At 46.7% G+C, this 20260-nt stretch overlaps 1 protein-coding gene across 1 annotated transcript in view; it reads left to right on the forward strand.

Annotated features, from left to right (window-relative positions):
* The first annotated feature begins 283 nt into the window (after positions 1–283).
* The window catches only part of CLCN4 (chloride voltage-gated channel 4), a 63169-nt gene continuing 43192 nt past the window's right edge, over positions 284–20260 (forward strand). Inside the window, exons 1-4 of the mRNA XM_063450098.1 lie at positions 284–370; positions 4295–4446; positions 7005–7104; positions 13104–13291. Coding sequence (XP_063306168.1) covers positions 4303–4446; positions 7005–7104; positions 13104–13291 — 432 coding nt within the window. The 5' untranslated portion in view covers positions 284–370; positions 4295–4302. The remainder of the gene's footprint in view (positions 371–4294; positions 4447–7004; positions 7105–13103; positions 13292–20260) is intronic.

The following is a 20260-nucleotide window of genomic DNA, read 5'->3' on the forward strand; positions in this document are numbered from 1 at the left end:
AATTAAATTTCTCCGGCTCAAAATGCAAAAGTCAGTAATCCGCTTTTTGCTTTTGTATTCATGCTGCAACATGCTGTGCTGCTTTGGCATTCTATTTAAAGCCATTCACAGTTCAAAACAAAACAAAAAAACTAATTTAAAAAAAAAACACGTACATGTACAGGGATTTTAACTTTCTGTTTGTAGCTGTGACTGTTTCTTTAAATCCCTCTGTGACAGACAGAGGCAGGTTGCTCTCTGTAAAAGGAGATTTAAATCACATGACTCTTACTGCTTCCTCCCCCTGACATCACTGCTTTCAGAACCTTGTCATGCAGGAAAGGATGCTGTGCAAATCTATGGATCTTGGCTGAGGGATGCTATATTACAGGTAAGACGAGATTTGTTTTATAGGAAGTGTATAAAAATAGTGGTGAATGTTAGTGCTGTTTACTGCGTTACTTACCATCCAAGCCTTGCAGCAGCTGTCATATACACCAGAAATCCTGCCATATGGGGCTGTGAGGCAGAAAGGCCCATTGTCCAACAGTACAAATAAAGGCCTTTTGTTAGTGAGCGGCAATTGCATACATAATTAATCTTAAAAAAAGAACAAGATGATTTCAAATATCTGCTCTTGATCGCTGTAAATAGCCAGGCCTTCTCAAACCCCAGGATTGGGTAACAGATAAAATTCTACGCAGTATGATTGCCACTCAGGTTTTATGCTCTAATCTTGTGCAAGTGTCACATTTTGTAGAAATGTGTGAAATGCTCTAAAACAAGCAATAACATAAAATTGGGTTAACTTAGAATGTGAGATTGTTTGAGCAGGTCCCTCGTCACCTTCTGTTCCTCTACGTCCAACTCGATCAGTTGCAACTACTTGTTTGCCAGTCCATCTAATGTACAGAGCTGTTGACTGTGGTGGCTCTATATAAATAATAATAATAATATGTTACTAATTACACTGCAACATTATATTGGTGCAGTACGTATCCAATATGTTTACTACGCAAACATTTAGTCATTTAAGGGATGTTTCTGCAAATATAGAACATTGCATTCAGTTGCACCAATATTTTTATCTGAAATTTAAGTGATTTAGAACTCATTTGTCAATGTTATCGATAATATAACTATCTGGATGCCAAAGGAACCACTGGCACTTCACATACTGAGAAATTGAACAGGTATATTTCATAGGTATTTTATCTGTTTAACCCCTTAAGGACCAAACTTCTGGAATAAAAGGGAATCATGACATTTCACACATGTCATGTGTCCTTAAGGGGTTAACTCATTCAACTGAAGATTTTAAATGTCTTCACTAAACGCAGAGTTATCACTGAGTTTTGAAGATGGATCACTGAATGTTATTTTGAAGTGTCACATGATCTGTCATTACATATACACACCTTTTTTGAAAGGCCCCAGAGGCTGCAACACCTAAGCAAGAGGCACCACTAACCAAACACTGCCAAATCTTTGATGATCCCCAGGAGCACCATCAAATCTATCATAACCAAATGAAAAGAACATGGCACAACAGCAAACTTGCCAACAGACGGCCGCCCACCAAAACTCACGGACCGGGCAAGGAGGGTATTAATCAGAGAGGCAGCACAGAGACCTAAGGTAACCCTGGAGGAGCTGCAGAGTTCCACAGCAGAGACTGGAGTATCTGTACATAGGATGACCGTAAGCCATACGCTCCATAGAGTTGGGCTTTATGCCAGAGTGGACAGAAGAAACCGTTACTTTCAGCAAAAATCAAAATGGCACGTTTTGAGTTTGCGAAAAGGCATGTGGGAGACTCCCAAATTGTATGGAGGAAGGTGCTCTGGTCTGATGAGACTAAAATTGAACTTTTTGGCCATCAAAGAAAACGCTATGTCTGGCGCAAACCCAACACATCACTTCACCCAAAGAACACCATCCCCACAGTGAAACATGGTGGTGGCAGCATCATGCTGTGGGGATGCTTTTCAGCAGCCAGGACTGGGAAACTGATCAGAGTTGAGGGAAAGATGGATGGTGCTAAATACAGGGATATTCCTGAGCAAAACCTGTACCACTCTGTGCGTGATTTGAGGCTAGGACGGAGGTTCACCTTCTAGCATGACAATGACCCCAAACACACTGCTAAAGCAACACTTAAGTTGTTTAAAGGGAAACATGTACATGTGTTGTTTAAAGGGAAACATGTAAATGTGTAGACATACAGACACAGACAGAGACATACATACATACAGAGACATGCAGGCATATAAAGACATACATACAGAGGCATACCGTCATACAGACACATACATACATACATACATACAGAAACATACATACAGAGACATCCAGGCATACAGACACATACATACATACAGGCATACAAAGACATACATGCATACAGAGACATACTGTCATACAGACACATACATATATACAGGTATACAGAGACATACAGGCATACAGACACATACGTACAAAGACATACAGGCATACAGACACATACATTTGTACATACAGAGACATACAGGCATACAGAAACATACAGACACATACATTTTATACAGAGACATACAGGCATACAGACATACAGAAACATACAGGCATACAGATACCTACATACATACATACAGAGACACAATTACATACTTACATCAGTTCAATCTTGTCCCCTGGATGCATGCTGTCTGGCTCCTTGGAGTCCTGTCCTGCAGCCCAGCCCCATCACAGGGCGCCAGCCGCGCTGTGTGGTACACAGGGAACAGGGATATGATGTCATTCATATCCTCGCCCCCTCCACACAGCCTGCGGCAGACACCAGGGTAGGTGCAGTGGCGTACACATGACCCATGGGGCCCCAGTGCGCAAATTGATCCGTGCCCCCCCCCCCTCTCGCGCTTACTCTGCGACCGTGGTATGTACGCCAGTGCATGCAGATGCACACACACTTAAAGGACCACTACAGACACCCAGATCACATCAGCTCAATGACGTGGTCTGGGTGTCAGGTCCCTCTAGTTTTAACCCTGCAGCTGAAAACATAGCAGTTTCAGAGAAACTGCTATGTTTCACCGAGGGCTAATCCAGCCTCTAGTGGATGTCTCACTGACAGCCGCTAGAGGAGCTTCTGCTGTTCTAAAACACTGAACGTCCATAGGAAAGCATTGAGTAATGCTTTCCTATGGGCGGTTTGAATGCGTGCGCGGCAAGAGCATTCGGAGCTGAGAGGCGGAGGGATCCCCAGCGCCAAGGGAGTCCGGCGCTAGAGAAAGGTAAGTGCTGAAGACACACACACACACACTCTCATGAACAGATGCATACACACCAGCTAACAGACACACACATTTACTGACAGGCACACTCAGTGACAGACATACATACACACTCACTTACAAAACATACACTCTCACTGACAAACACACACTCACTAACAGACATCAAACAGACTCACTAATACATACACAAACACACTCAGTAAGAGACACACAGTAACACACTCACTGACTCACTAGCAGACACACTCACTGACACTCACTAGCAGACACACACACTGACACTCACTAGCAGACACACACACTGACACTCACTAGCAGACACACACACTGACACTCACTAGCAGACACACACACTAACACGTTTTTTTTTTATTTAATCCCCCAGCCTCCTTACCTTTTGGAGTGCTGAAGGGATTCCCTGGGGTCCAGTGGTGCTGCTGGGCTCCTGGGCTGGCTGGCAGGCAGGTAGGCAGGCTGGCGGGCACGCACGCGCGAGGGAGCACTCTCCCATGTGTGCTTCCTCTTCAGCTCCCTCGTGCACCGCGAGATGATGTCATCTTTCGGCTCCGGTATCAGTATGCGGCACGCGAGGGAGCTGAAGAGGAAGCACACACGGGAGAGTGCTCCCTCGTGCGCCCGCAGAACCGGGCGCTCGGCCACGCTACAATAGGTCAACGGTTGGAGGGGAGCGCAGTGCGCTTCCCTCCTTCCGGTCAGCCTGATTTTGCGCCCCCAGGGCCGGTGCGCCCTAAGGCGGCCGCCTGGGCCGCCTTATGGTAGCGCCGGCCCTGCCACCAGTAAGCCTGTGAAACCCCAATCTCACTGTACTTTGGGGAAAAAGTGTTTGGTCCCAAGTTTCTTCTGCATTTATAAAAAGAGTATATAAAAAGTTGGACTTGGTAAATAGTGTATATATTCTGGTTATATTCTATACACACGTCAGAAAAAGAACATTAAAACAACTATCTAAAAATGTAAATTGCAGCACTTATGAATCCTCATGTAATCCTGCAGTCACTATAATCTCTTTGTTACAGTTGCTAAAATGGTGAACACAGGCGAGATAAATGGATCCAGTAACCTTATGGATTTTCTCGACGAGCCAATTCCAGATGTCGGAACATATGAAGATTTCCATACTATTGACTGGCTGAGAGAAAAATCACGTGACACAGACAGGCATAGAAAAGTAAGCAGACAGGTTTTTATCCGTGTATCTGTGCTTGTCTTTTTCCTAAATATCTCAGCAATATAAACATTTAAAGTGTAATTTTTGTGCAACATCACATGAATATGTTGGTATTTTCAACAACATGCAGTCTGATTATTTGGATTGGTTACATGCAATTCGAATACATGCTCTCAGGTAAGACCCAAACATACACAAAATACAGATTAAGAAACAGTGCACACAGTGATCAAAGGAAAACATACATTCTCTGTGGGCTGTTTAAGCAGTAAGTATTGTGGTTAGCAAGTTTGTCTCCCACAATAAGAGCAGTGTTTGTTTGCCAAGTTAGATACTTTTCTAAAAGCTTTGTAAAATTTCAAACTATATATTTGTATGTGTGTGCACTTTGTTATTCTGTATACTGACAGTAACATACGCAGATGCAAACTATGACACAAGCGCCAAAATGCAGGCTCACTCTCAATGGCGACATTTATATACATATATATTCAAGCAAACCTATACATTCCAAGTATGTGTGTGTCAAGAACATCAAAGGGTGATGATATCGCTCTGGACACAAAAGTGCCCCTGTGGGATATTTCTGCTTAGCTCCACTGCATTACACACCCCAAAACCATTTCAGTAGTGGTAAGTGAGGTCAGGGTAAGAGTATGGTTGTACGAACACAAAGTCTTGGGGACAGCAATTTACTTAAATAAATCTGACGTGCGATGGTAAGGATGCATTTGCGTGTCTTACAAGTGTTTGTATGCATAAATGTATATGTGTGTAGAGTAGGTGTGTGAATGCACCGCTGTATATATATATAAATAGTATCAGAGTTTGTGAAAGCAGTCGTCTATGTCAAATTGTACCAGAAACACCTAATGATTTCACTCATATTTGACTGGTCTTCTTCAGGATAAAAGTGTTTTCCCCCAAAGAAGTCTGTTAATATAAGAACAAATCCAGTGTGTCAGAATGTATGCATGTGTCAAGGTGTGTGCATTTATCAGTGTGTGTCAGTGTATGTGTGGGTGTGTGCATGCATGTGTCAATGTATACATGTGTCAAGGTGTGTGTATCTGTGTGTCAGGGTGTGGGCATGTGTCAGTGTGTGCATAAGTCAAGGTGTGTGTATCTCTGTGTCAGTGTAAGTGTAATGTGTCAGTGTGTGTATGTGTCAGGTGTATTTAAATGTGTGTGTATGTGTCAATCTGTTTATATGTGTGTATCTGTGTGTTAATGTGTAAGTATGCATGTATGTGGCAGTGTATGTGCATACATCCAAGCAATCAAACACCAACACAACATGCAGATACAGACCCCTGCATTAAAAATCCGAAATGATATACAAATATACCTTTTCACACCAAATACTACACAGAAATGTACATCTGTATTTAAATGCCAACATTACATACAAATACACCCCTACATGCACAAACATACTCTTAATTTAATTTTTGTGGAACTTTCGTATACCAGTAGTTCTTACCCAATTACGTACATGCATTACATTAACCTGGTGTCCAACTAATGAATTTTAAAGTGAATGCAGTGACCCATTCTTCACCTGTTATGTAATATTTTTTTAAAACTCTTCATAACACGTTGGTTAGACTCATTTTATTGTCAGAAAGGTCTGCACTTCACTTCAGAGGACAGCCTTACTACAATAAACAGTTCATGAGCATTTTCCTGGGGCCTGGGTTATTTGATATTCCTTTTCAGACCATTGGGGACCCACTGAACAAACAGTGGCACACAATTTTGGATTTTGACCAAGGCAGTGGCGGAACTAGTCTTGTGAGGGTCCTGGTGTAAAAAAAATTATTGGACCCCCCTCTAGCACAAAGATCCACATCCCAATGTCATACAATTCCCAGCTAGGAATCTACTATCTGCCCATCCTTGCAGGGTTGTATTTCGGAGCAGTGTTTGTGAATTTGAATGTAATACAATGTTTTTGTATGGAAGATGTGTGTGTGCATATAGGAGTGTGCTTGTGTATAGGCGTTATGTGTGTACTGTTTCCATTGGAATGCAGTGATGTACTTCTATGTAATGTTTGCGTGTGAATGCTTGGTTGTGTTTGGAAGTAGTGTTCGGTGTACTTTTGTGTGTAGTGTTGGTGTTTGAAAGAAGGGGTGTTTGTATATAATTTTGGCATTTAATACAGGGGTGTGTTTGCATGTAGTGTTTGCATACTGGGATGTATGAACATATAATGCACATACATACTTGCACAGATATACATACATATTTACACACACACAGATACACTCACTGACACATACTCACACACAGACACATACACACAGATGCACACACTGATAAATACCCATTCACACACAAACATACACACACTGACAGATACACATAATGACACACACTTATACACACATGCACACACTTATACACACATGCACACACTGACACGTACACAATATTGGCGATATTACTGTTAAAGGGTCACTGAGCCTGACTTGACCTCTGACCTTTTAACTTATGCCACAGTAATAAAAAAATATGTGGTAACCATTTATTTTCTCTTTATTTTCTCTTTGCAGATCACAAGCAAGAGCAAGGAATCAGTGTTTGAATTTGTTAAAGGTCTGCTAGACGCCTGGTCAGGATGGGTTGTAATGCTTCTTATTGGACTTTTGGCTGGTGAGTACATATAGCTGCCGGGCAATTATTTCTGCTTCGGCATCCTGGGACCACTAATCAGAAAGGTTGAAGATGGTATTTCTAAATCCATGATATAAAGGTAAATAATACTCATTTTCAAAGAGCTACTCAGTTGGCATGCTGTAACAGAATCTTGCAGATAGGCTCACTAACTTGCTGCTTTTGAATTTTGGGGACTTTTAAAATCTGGGGGCGTGGCCTGACCGCCGAGAAACATGGCAGCCTAATCCGTGAGCTCCGTCTCAAGCAGCCATAACCAGCACGCTCAGACACCAGCGAGGGCGAAATATGGGCCGCACAAAACGCCCAGACGGCTCCCAGACACCCCGGAGCATCCCCACCAACTCCCAAGCGGGACCCATGGACGGCTACCTGCAAACCCCGGCAGCCGCACCACGCGAGCAGATGGGCCCAGACAGGGCTGAGTCCCCGTCCCGCGCGCGGCCCCTGGAGCCGGAAAATCCCACACTCGCAGACATCAGCGCGGACATCAGGGCACTGGCGTCCCAGATGGTCACTAAAAGTGACCTCCAGGTCCTATCTGATGATCTTCACACCGCAATCCGCTTTGAGGTGATGGCCCTGCGGTCAGAGATCACGGCACATGGCGGCAAACTCCAAACCCTAGAGGAAACGGTGAGAGAGACGGCGGAGAGAGCAGGTACCAATACCGCTGCGACCACTAGACAGGGACATATGCTACTAGCCCTTCAACTACAGACAGAGGACTTAGACAATAGGAGCCGCCGCTCCAATATCCGCGTGCGCCGAGGAGGAGGATGTGGAGGCCACGTTGAAACCCCTCTTTTGGGAGATACTGGGGGCTGACATGCCGGATACCCTAACATTTGACCGTGCACACAGGGCTAGCAGACTCAGGCTGGCAGACAGCACCCCACGAGACGTCATCTGCTGCCTGCACAATTACAAGCACAAGGAAAAAATAATGCTCAAGGCACGCTCTAGACCGCTGTGGAGATTCCGCGGTGCGGACGTGGCCCTATTCCAAGACCTATCACCGCTCACACTCGAGGCCCGCAGGGCTTTACGCCCCATCACATCACTACTCAGAGGGAGGAACATCCCCTACAAATGGGGGTTGCCTTTTGTCCTACTTGCCAGACACCAAAATGAGTGGGTGCCCCTACGCTGGCCGGAGGAGAGCCCGGGATTTTTACAACGCATGGGCCTGCCACCTACCGAAATAGCAGATTGGATCATTGGACCTTTGGAACAGAGACCAAGACCCCAAACACCACGACAGCAGCGTCGCCGCAGGGAAGAATCGCCAAGACGCCCCAACGTCTGTACACACCTGGACCCAACAGAACCTGAGGAGTAAAATTGGACGCGAACCCCCTCCCCGATATAATCACCCGCCCCTCCTCCCCCGAGAGACAGTGGGCAACCCTACTCCCCCGTGAAGCACGTGGATACCAGAAGGCTGCAACTACCGCCAGGAATCCAGATAAGTGATACACTAACCACACTGCATCCACTGAGCAAGGGGTTTACGAGTAAGGGTTAATGATGGTAATATCAGCCTCACGAAATTAAAAGAACTATGCTACACTTGGGGAGGGGGGGCTGTCGGGGGGAGGGGGTGGCATAAGACATGGACTCTACTTACACCAGAGGAAATGGGGTACAAGACTAAAGGACTGATGTTTATACGGTTTGTTAAGGCACACATTGGGGGAACTCACAAAGGCCCCACGTAGCTCCACTACTAAACCCCAGGACGCTAGGACGGCAATAGCACACTACTAATAGGCCAGCTCAATCCCCTGGTTTACCGATGCATGGGTACTCATAACTAAACATGTAGTTAAACTATATCTTGCTAATCCATGAGCCAGTCAGCATAATACCGCGTTACCCACAACAATGTGTATAGCGTGATATTATGACTGAAATTTGCTCCACAGGCGGCAAAGAAATGTGCCCCCGCCCCTGCCTAGCTCCTAGTGGGGGTATAGACCTGCCGACGGTGGTGCCTCTATGCATGTCGCAACACTATGATTTGTAGGGGGGCGCGCTGTTGATGGGCCGACCGGAACCCCCCAGTTTACAGTTGTATAATTTGTAACATGTTGTAAAGTTGTAACATGTGACGGACATATGTTTTGCAAACTAACAGGCCAGCTCTCATAACATCGCGTTGTTTATCACAACGTATACAGCGGGGTGTGGTGACTGAAATTGGCTCCACAGGCAGCAAAGAATGGTGCCCCCCCTACCCAGCTCCCGGGGGGAATCTGGGCCTGCCGGTGACGGTGCCTCCAAGCATGCAACAACATCTGATCCCCGTGTTGATTTTAATAATAATATCCCGTGAAGACACCCTACGCCCCCGCATAGGCACGATCCCGTTAGGCGAAGCAAACTCCCGGAACCCCAGCCTAGGGACCCCTCTGAGAGCAAAAAGTAATGACAGAACATGGGAGGGAAACCTAGGGAACCGACCACAGCTGAAACACCTATGGACGGTACGGACAGGGGAGGAGATGGAAAGACAGACGGGGAGGGAGCGACGGACAGGCAGGGATGGGTACCGCAACTTAAAGTAGGGAAAGGATGGGAATCTACCACTACAGATAAAAGCAGGGGAAATAGCACGGCAACAGGGACCACAGATAGTGCAGCCATCCTAGGACACTCCGTGATACTGGACGGATCAACAGACTACAGACACCCCCGGACCTACATGAGCCCCCGACCCTATCGTCTCTTACCCTAGGAGGCATCGCGGTAGTGAGACCCAGTACAACATAAAGAATGGGAGCGGCCTAAGGGACAAGACACTACAGCCACAACAACACCAAACCTATACAGCTAGACATAACTAGCAAAACTTTTAAAATCTGTGCATTACTTTTTTATATGCTATCCCCAATATCATGGTTTTCTCTTCTTGAAATCCTGGTACACCCCATCCTTGCAGATTCTTCTGACACATACAGATAGACTTCTCAAAGCCTTACCGGAGACCTTTAGTTAGCTCTACCCGGCATTGAAGCACAGGAAATAGGCGTTTTAAAAGTGCCTGCTGATGGTGCCTTTCCCTCCACCTCCTGTGGATCATACTTTGTTCTTTGCAGGGTAGGTTGCTTAGGGTAATGATGTCCATAGGGTGCCTTTGGATTGAGGGAGCTCTCCTCTGTTATGGGGAAAATCCTCTTTCTCCTAGAATACTCACAAGATTGGCTCCTCATCCTCATTTGCTCAATAGAGCACAGAAACTGGCACTACGAGTGTGTATGTCTCCAGCAACCCGTGTCCCAGTCTTCAATAAAGTTTAAACATGTTTGCCTACTTGTTTTACCATTATATCACACTTTCTACTGGATATATGTCCTGTCTTTAGTTCAAAAAAGTTGTTTTGTCCTTACCTTAAGTCATGTGTAGTGTCTGGGTTTTATGTTGGGAGAGCTATATGTCAAACCATCCAGTGATCAACTGATGGTTATGGAACCAGTGAAACACTCATTTGGTACCACCTTTCGATTTGACTTGTCCAGTGCCATGTCTAAAAATAGCAAATATATTCAAGTAGCTGCTGTATATTCTAGTAAGTTTTGGAAAGTGACACATGCTTACTTTTATCTTCAGTAGCTCGTGGTTCCATATTCATATGTAAAGATATAAGGACTTGTAGACTTCTGTTCTGTTACGTCTTTTACCCAATCAACATTTATGTTTCCAATTAACATCTGGCAGTTGTAAGTTCAAGTATTGCCTCACCTTTTTTACATTCTTTTTCAGATATTTTGCCTTTAGGCACAGGAAACAAATCCTAGTTTATTTCCTTTGCTTATTGGTCTTTGGACTTTTTTATCTGTCTGTAGTCTTTAATTCCCTTTAAAATATATATTTAACTTTTCTGTTTTCATGAATTAATTTGCTGTTGGCATATTGTAATGTTATTTCTGACTGTGGTCTAAGTTTTAAGGCATTCATAAGGTCAATGCATGACACTGGAAGAAAGAAGCAAATATGCCACTATATGATTGTGCTTCAATAGAACACACCTAATGTATTTTTAGTCTGCTGCGTTTTCATTTCTGATAGCCCTCTGTGTGTCTCGTCCTCCCCCGAACAGCTTCTCTTTCTCTTTCTCCCCTCCAAAACCCCTCTATGTGTCTCTTCCCCCACCCTCATCCCCTCTGTGTGTCTCTTTCTATCCCCTATCCCCTATTAGTGTCTCTTTCCCTCCAGCCCATCTGTGTGTCTTTTTCTCCCCCACCCAACCCCTCTGTGTGTCTCTTTACCCCAGTCCCTTTGTGGTTAGTTCCACTCCTCGACTCTCTTTGTGGTCTCTTCTACTCCCCAACCTTTTCCTTTTTGGTCTCTCCAACCTTAACCTCCTGCTTAGTTCCATGTAGTGTCACCGTGCGGACTGTATCCACAGGAAGCTCTTGTTGTTCTTGCCCTTCTTGCGCTACATGAAGTGATTGATAGGAGGGGGAGCACTTTGCTGTGCTCTCCCCTCCTATCGGTCACCTGGAAATTGCATCCCCCAGCACGGGGCTACCTAGGCATCCATCTGTGCTGTCTTATGGTTGCGCTGGCCCTGGTCATATGAAAACAAACTGTACTATATTCAATAAACATGTTTACTTGCTCCAGGTAAATGCAATGTCTAGCCTGCCATGAAACACTCACTATATATTTGATCAATGATAATGCTACTCCAACATGCCTCAAAGTCAACCCCCATTGAAAATTAGGTTTATTGTCAAAATCTACCGACTTTTAGCTTTTTGCAATGAATAAATCAAACAAAAGCAATTGAAATAGCCCAACAACACAACAAATGCTTCAAGTGGTTTCCACAAGTTCAACTGAAAATCCTAGGAGAAAACATCATGCCGTCTGTGAGGAAGCTGAAGCTTGGGTGTCATTGGACCTTCCAACAAGACAATGATTCCAAGCATACCTCAAATTCCACTAGGGCTTGTCCTGGACAATTCTACAGTGGCCATCACTTGACTTGAACCCCGTAGAAAATCTTGGGTGGGATTTAAAGAAGGTAGTTGCAGCACGCAAACCCAAGAATATTATTGAACTGGAGGCCATTGCTCATGAGCAATGTGGTAAGGTTCCTCAAGAACGCTGGCAGAAGCTGTTGTCTGGCTATGCATTTTGTTTGCCGGACGTCACAACTAAAGATACTTGCCATAAAGGGATTAAATCATTTTGAGACTGGAGAAGTCATAATAATTAGCATTTTCAGTTGAATTTGGGAAAACCATTGAAAGCATTTATTGTGTTTAGCTATTTCATTTGCTTTTGTTTGATTGTTCATTGCAAACAGCTAAAGTCTGTAAATTTGGACAATAAACCTGATTTTCAATTGGGGTTGAATAATTTGATTACAACTGTAGTCGTCCGGTCAAGATATAGTCGTTGGCTATGAGAATACTAGTGCAATGGACACCCTGTCTCTGAGTTATTATTCTAATCACCAATGGCAGTAAGTCTTTTCTCTGGCAACAGTAAGGAAATAAATGCTTTAACATGCTATTGCTGAATTATTGTACTAACTGTACTTGTATAGCAGGATTGAAAATGTTGGCTATTTATACAATGAAAAACAGTATACTGTTAGCTTTGATATTACTCTTTACATCAGCCATTTGGTTTCAGTGTTTCCTTAGAAAATGAATGAAATTGAGTTGTAAAATAAGTGTAGCTACTGTAAACGTCAGTCTCGCTATTTCGTTGTTTTTTTGGGGAACAGAAATTGTTGTTTTTTTGTTAAACTTAGTACACTATAAATAACCTGAAGACATTGTAGGCCAGCCAACACAAAAGTGACTAATGGTCACCCACAAACCAAATATTTATAGGGTTCCATGTATTTAAATATCAGTTGTTTTTTTATTTATTTTGAAAATAGTGGTTAATATTTAGAGAACATATTTATAAATGGGTTGGTTACTGCTGTCTAAATATCTGTTTTATTGAAATTTAAGGAACTTTAGCTGGTGTTATAGACTTAGCTGTGGACTGGATGACCGATTTGAAGGAGGGAATCTGCCTGAAGGGTTTTTGGTACAGCAATGAACAGTGCTGCTGGACATCAAATGAAACAACCTTCGATGACCGAGACAACTGCCCTTCGTGGCAAAAATGGTCTGAACTGGCGATTGGCAAATCAGAGGTATGAGAGAACGTTAACTGCTGTTATATGAATATTATTATTATTTTATTATTTATATAGCACCAGCAATGGTATTGCGAACCTGAGCCGTCATTTTGTCCATTAAATAATTGTCCCTTATTTAGGGGTGTTTCTGGCTTTATCCAGTATTGTGCTAATGCCCTCCGAGCTGCTAGGTTGAGCATGTCTTTGGTCGTGCTTGTCTAGTTCGTCCATGGGTCGTGACAGTAAGCAAGCCCAGGGATCTAGTGTCAGTCGCCGTTGTAGGATTCAGAAGTTCAAGTCTTCTACTTTTCCCCAGAACTCTTTTACTCTGGTGCAGTGACACCACATATGAATGTATGTGCCCTTTTCTCCACATAGTCGCCAGGAAGTGTCTGTGGGGCTCAATTGCATGTGGCATTGTTTGACGGGGGTTGTGTACCATCTTAGCATTGTTTTGTACGCCTGTTCCTGTAGTGTTGTGCATATGGACACTTTCGCGCTTGCCTCCCATATGTCCTGCCAGTCTGCCCCCTCCAGTGTTTCACCCAGGTCCAGGGGCGGACTGACCGGTCGGGCACTTCGGACATGGTCCGAGGGCCCGGCCGGGAGGGGGGCCCGCCATCAGGGGGCCCGGCCGCCCCTTTAAATGCTGCAGCCGCCTGAGCGCTCTCTTAAGAGCGCTCAGGCGGCTGCAGCTTCTCACCTCCCCTCCCCGTGGCGTGGCGGAGCTGCTCTGCGTCCGCGGTGCCGGCCGGAGTTATAGGAAGGTGCACACACACTGAGTGTGCACCTTCCTGTCAGTCCGGCCGGGTACAGGAAACAGAAACTCCTGTTCCGCGCGGAACAGGAGTTTCTGTTTCCTGTACCCGGCCGGACTGACAGGAAGGTGCACACTCAGTGTGTGTGCACCTTCCTATCAATCTGGTCGGCACCGCGGACGCAGAGCCTCTCGGCCACGCTACGGGGAGGGGGTAAAAAGAGAGAGGGAGGGAGGGGAGGGGAGGGGGGGGGAGTTAAAAGAGAGAGGGGGGGTTAAAAGAGAGAGGGGGGGTTAAAAGAGAGGGGGGGGTTAAAAGAGAGAGGGGGGGGTTAAAAGAGAGAGGGAGGGGGGGTTAAAAGAGAGGGGGGGGTTAAAAGAGAGAGGGAGGGGGGGGTTAAAAGAGAGAGGGAGGGGGGTTAAAAGAGAGAGGGAGGGGGGCTATAAAAGAGAGAGGGAGGGGGGGTTAAAAGAGAGGGGGGTAAAAAGAGAGAGGGAGGGGGTAAAAAGAGAGAGGGAGGGGGGTTAAAAGAGAGAGGGGGGGGGTTAAAAGGGAGGGGGGGTTAAAAGAGGGAGGGGGTTAAAAGAGAGAGGGAGGGGGTGTTAAAAGAGGGAGGGGGGTTAAAAGAGAGAGGAGGGGTTAAAAGAGAGAGAGAGGAGGGGTTAAAAGAGAGAGGGAGGGGAGGTTAAAAGAGAGAGGGGGGGGGGTTAAAAGAGAGAGGGAGGGGGGTAAAAAGAGAGAGGGAGGGGGGTAAAAAGAGAGAGGGAGGGGGGTAAAAAGAGAGAGGGAGGGGGGTAAAAAGAGAGAGGGGAGTAGGGGGGGTAAAAAGAGAGAGGGAGGGGGGTAAGAAGAGAGAGGGGTAAGAAGAGGGGGGGTAAGAAGAGGGGGGGGTAAGAAGAGGGAGGGGGGTAAGAAGGGAGGGGGGAGTAAGAAGAGGGGGAGTAAAAGAGGAAGGGGGAGTAAGAAGAGGGGGAGGGGAGAGTAAGAAGAGGGGGGGGTAAGAAGAGGGGAGATTAAGAAGAGAGGGGGGGAGTAAAGGGGGTAAGAAGAGGGGAGGGGGGAGTAAAAAGAGGAAGGGGGAGTAAGAAGAGGGGGGAGGGGGGTAAGAAGAGCGGGGAGGGGGTAAGAAGAGGGGGGAGGGGGTAAGAAGAGGGAGGAGTAAGAAGAGGGAGGAGTAAGAAGAGGTGGGAGTAAGAAGAGGGGGAGGGGGAGTAAGAAGATGGGGAGAGTAAGAAGGGGGAGTAAGGAGAGGGGGAGGGGGGAGTAAGAAGAGGGGAGAGTAAGAATGGGGGTAAGAAGAGAGTGGGAGTAAGAAGGGGGTAAGAAGAGGGGGAGGGGGGTAAGAAGAGGGGGAGGGGGGAGTAAGAGGAGGGCAATTGCCCCCTCCCCTGTCCGCAGGCACCGTGCGGGCAGCCGGCAGGGGAGGGAGGAAGAGAGGACCCGGGAGCTCAGCCTGCAGCTCCTCTGGGTCCTTCTTGCGCGAGCACAGATCGTTGCCGCGGTTACCACGGCAACGTTACGGCTCTTGCAAGAGTAAACTCTAGCCCTGGAGCTACGGGCTAGAGTTCACTCTCAACACTGTGACCACCAGGTATTCCTGGTGGTCGCAGTGGTGAGAGTGAACTTTAGCCCCATAAACACACTGCCCCCACACCATACACATTCACACACTGCCCCCATACACACACACTGCCCCCACACACACCATACACACACACTGCCCCCACACACACCATACACATTTACACACATTGCCTCACACACACACACATACACTGCCCACCCATACACACACAGCCCCCCATACTAACATTGCCACACACATACACAGCCCCCTCGTACACACATTGCCCCACACACCCTACACATTCACACACTACACCCCCTCACACACACTGAACCTTTCACACAGACTGCACCCCTTACACATTGCACCACTGCTCCTATACCCTACTACAGCCTCATATCCCAGCAGACCCCAGGTAAGTTGTCAAACTGTTCTTAAACGGTTTGACTACTTACTCTGGGAGGGGGGCCCGGCCCTCCTGGCACCATAACGACTACACAGAGTAGTAGTGGTTATTGTGCATGGATTATTTCTTTAAATAATCTACGAGTGCCCCAGTAGCCAGCAAGCCAGCCAACCCACAGGCCAGCCAGCCCACAGGCTGGCCAGTAGACAGCCAGCCAGCCTACAGGCCACCAGTTAGGCTTAAAGCCAGCAACCCCACAGCCTGCCAACCGCAGCCAGCAAGCCACAGCCTGCCAGCCAGCAAGCCACAGCCTGCCAGCCGCAGCCAGCAAGCCCACAGCCTGCCAGCCGCAGCCAGCAAGCCCACAGCCTGCCGGCAGTAGCCAGTAAGCCCACAGCCTGCCAGCAAGCCCACAGCCTGCCAGCCGCAGCCAGTAAGCCCACAGCCTTCCAGCAAGCCCACAGCCTGCCAGCCGCAGCCAGCAAGCCCACAGCCTGCCGGCAGTAGCCAGCAAGCCCACAGCCTGCCAGCAAGCCCACAGCCTGCCAGCCGCAGCCAGTAAGCCCACAGCCTTCCAGCAAGCCCACAGACTGCCAGCCAGCAACAGTAATTAAGGTAAGAGGAGCCAACTTGGCCTAGGTATCAGCTATGTTGTGTTGCTATATTGTGAATAGGAACCAGAGTGTTGGAGAGACCCCCCTCCAGGCCCCATTAGACTCCATTGTAGTCTCTAATGGGACCTGGAGGAAATTCTTTCTAACACACTCTCTAAAGGACACTGAGATAGCCTCTGCTAGAATGCTCCCCCCCTCCATGGCCCATTAGCCCTCAATTGTAGTCTCTACTGGGGCCTTGAAGGGATTATTGCACTTTTGTTCCTTGTGTCTAAAGATTGTGTAGGGTGTGGCTGGAGGCGGTGCATGGAGGCGGGACATGGGTGGCGCTTGCTGCGGAGTATGGGTGGGGCCTGTAAGGGGTCCCTTGATTTATTTTGCCCGGGGGCCCTGAGGGTTCTCAGTCCGCCCCTGCCCAGGTCTGTTTCCCATTTGTCCGTATATGTTTGTGGTCCCCATGTTCCTGATTCAGCGCATATGTGGCTGTATAGCAGTGAGATTAGTTTTGTTGGCATTTTTTCTTTTAGGGAGATATGCTCAAAGAAAGTTAGGCGTTTTGCTATAGCTGTTTTAACCTCTTTAGTTTGTGCAAAATCACTAAGTTGTACATACAGAAGAAGTCGTGAGTTTTTAGCAGGGCAAGGGATTGTAAGTGCTCATACGTTACTAGTTGGTTGTCGGCGTAGAGGTGGGTGTAGCGTTGTAGGCCAGTGGCTTCTATGCCTTTGAAGTCTCTTGCCCTAAGTCCCGGAGGGAATGCTCTGTTGCGCAGCACTGGGGTCATTTGGGAAGGGGTGTCCGTGAGTTTATATTTCTGTGCCGTTTGGTCCCATAGGCTGATGGAGTTGAGGATGGCAGGGCAAGTGGTCCTTAAGAGATTTGGTGAGATTGACTTTATACCCTGATACGTCTCCATATGTTTGTAGTAGCTCTTCTAGGTTGATCATTGACTGCTTTGGGTCTGTGAGCGTTAGGAGTATGTAATCTGCATATGCTGCTACTTTAAATTGTTTGTCTCCTATTTGCACCTCTTTTATGTTTGGGTTGGTTCTGATGGCCTGTAAGAGTGGCTCTAGGACAGGGGTAGGCAACCTTTTAGCAGCACTGTGCCGAAATATGATTGTGATGTCCCGGAGCGTGTCGGTCCTATTTCTTTAAATTGAGGTGTGCATGTTGCCATATTCTGCTTGTGTTATTTATACTGCATTTGCTTTGTATCGTTGTATTTGTGCGTATATGAGCTAATATATTGTATATGTTCATTAATAGTTTGTGGTATCATGTATAATACCTATGCATTTGGGCTGTGTATGGGGGCTGCTTGTGGAATTGTGTGTGTGGGTGGATATGTCACATTGTGTATTTGGTAGTGTGAGTATGTGTGGGGCTGTTTGGAGTATTGCATGTGAGAGGCTGCATGTGGGGTTGTGTGCATGTATGGGGATTGTTGGTGGTGTTGTGTTTGTGCTGACTGTGTGTGTGTTTGTATTATTTGTATGAGGGGAGGGTTATTCTGCAGCTCTGATGCTTCCCTGGGTTTTAGTGGGGACCAGGCTGGCCAGGTACAGCTCAAGGACAGAAGCTGCAACAGAAAGCTGTGGGCTGCTCTACTCCAGTGTGGATTCCCATCCACAAGTGCTGGGAGGAAGTGATCTGAGATCACTTCCTCTACGTGCTGCAATGCATAAATGGAGGATTGTCCTTCACCCCATTTTCGTATTAGCAGATATCTGAAGTTTCACTGGGACTCCTGACAGGCTAGAGCCTGTTTGGCTCTTGTAGCCTTGAGTGCCATGCAAAGGCACCTAGAGTGCCGTGCAAAGGCACCTAGAGTGCCGTGCATGGCACTAGTGCCGTAGGTTGCCTACCCCTGCTCTAGAACAATCGCGAATAGGAGTGGGGACAGGGGGCACCCCTGTCTCGTTCTGTTGTTTATTCGGAAACGGGTTCTCAGGGCTCCTGTTTGTATGGTTTGTGCTTGTAAATCTGTGTATAGGGCCTTTATTGCAGTAATGTAGTATGTATTGTGTTTGTAGCAGGTGGAACAGGAAGGGCCATTGCACTCTATCAAAGGCCTTCTCAGCGTCAAGGGAGAGGACAAGGGATGGTAGCTTAAAGTTGGAAATGTGCCACATTAGGTCTGCTCCACGGCGGGTATTTTCATATAGCTGGCGTCCTGGCATGAAACCGACCTGATCCAGGTGTATTCGTTTGGGTAGCAGAGGCGTTAGTCTTTTTGCTAAGATTTTCGCAAAGATTTTTAAATCCGAGTTGATGAGGGAGATAGGTCTATAGTTTGTGGCTAGGGTAGCGTCTTAGTTGGGTTTGGGTAGGAAGATGATATTGGCTGTAGCCATATCACAGTCAGGGGTTCCCCCTGGAGGAAATGGTTACACAGTTTGGTAAGGGGGGGAGGAGGTATTAGTTCCGATTTAAATTTTTTGTTATGCTCATGTCGTAGCCATTGGGTCCTGGAGCTTTGTTGCCCTTGAGCGCGGTTATTGCCATCTCTACCTCTTCTGGTGTGATAGGTTCTTCCAGAGCGTTAGCCTCCCCTGTTGTCACTTTGGGTAGGTCTGAGTGTGCTAAGAAGTCGGCACTGCGGGTCATCTATTGGGTCTGAGCGTCGCCCTCCCGTGGTGAGTGGTTATATAGTTTCCGGAAGTAGTCTGTGAATGTGTCGTTTATGTCTTTCGGTGTGGTGACTATTGTATTAGCGGAGTTGCGAAGTGTAGTGATGTTTTTGTGTCCCTGTCTAGGTCTGAGTGTCCGTGCCAGTAATGTGTCCATTTTGTTGGCCTTTTCATAGTATAGTTGTCTGGACCAAACAATGGAGCGTGTCACTTCAGCTATGGTGTGCTCTCTGATAGCGTGTCGAATGGCTTGGAGTTCATTGTATTTGGCTGTGGAGGGGTTTAGTTTGTGTTGTTGTTCGGTTTTCTGCAGAGCGGTTTGTAGCTCAAGTAAACGTTGTTTTTGTTCGCTTTTTATGTGTGGCTGCCTGTATAAGATGTCCCCTCAGTACAGATTTGTTAGCTGCCCACAGTGATGTTGGGTTTATTTCTTCTGTGTCGTTGGTGTTAAAGTATTCTGTGATTTTCTGTCTTGTTTTGTCGACTACGTCCTCGTCTGTGAGTAGGTTAGTATTAAGTTTCCAAGTCCAGGTGCTGTGATGTTGTATGTTCCCTAGTGTAATGGCTATGTCCGCGTGGTCTGACCACGTGATGTTGTTTACCTCTGAGTGTATGAGTTTGCCCATGCCCGCGCCATTGAGGAGTATGTTGTCTATCCTAGAGTACGTGTTGTGTGGGGCTGAGTAATATGTGTAATCCTTTGTGTCCGAGTGCTGGAGCCTCCAAGCATCCAGTAGTCCAGTGTGTATGAGTGTAAGATTTTGTCTTGTCCCCCTCTGCCTTGTGAGCGCTGTGTCCCTGGTTTAGAGCTGCGGTCGAGTGCTGGGCAGGGGACTGCATTGAGGTCCCCTCCTACTACCAGGATGCCCCCTTGTAGAGTGGTCAGTAGAGCTTCTATGGTGTCCCAATAAGCGCGGTCTGGGTCGTTGGGTGCATATATGTTTACTATGTGTAATTTGGTGTTGTGCTAAGTGCCTTCTGGGTCTATTTGTTTGTGTGTCAGTTT

The sequence above is a fragment of the Pelobates fuscus genome, chromosome 1 (genome assembly GCF_036172605.1).
Source record: "Pelobates fuscus isolate aPelFus1 chromosome 1, aPelFus1.pri, whole genome shotgun sequence".
Taxonomy (NCBI): Eukaryota; Metazoa; Chordata; class Amphibia; order Anura; family Pelobatidae; genus Pelobates; species Pelobates fuscus.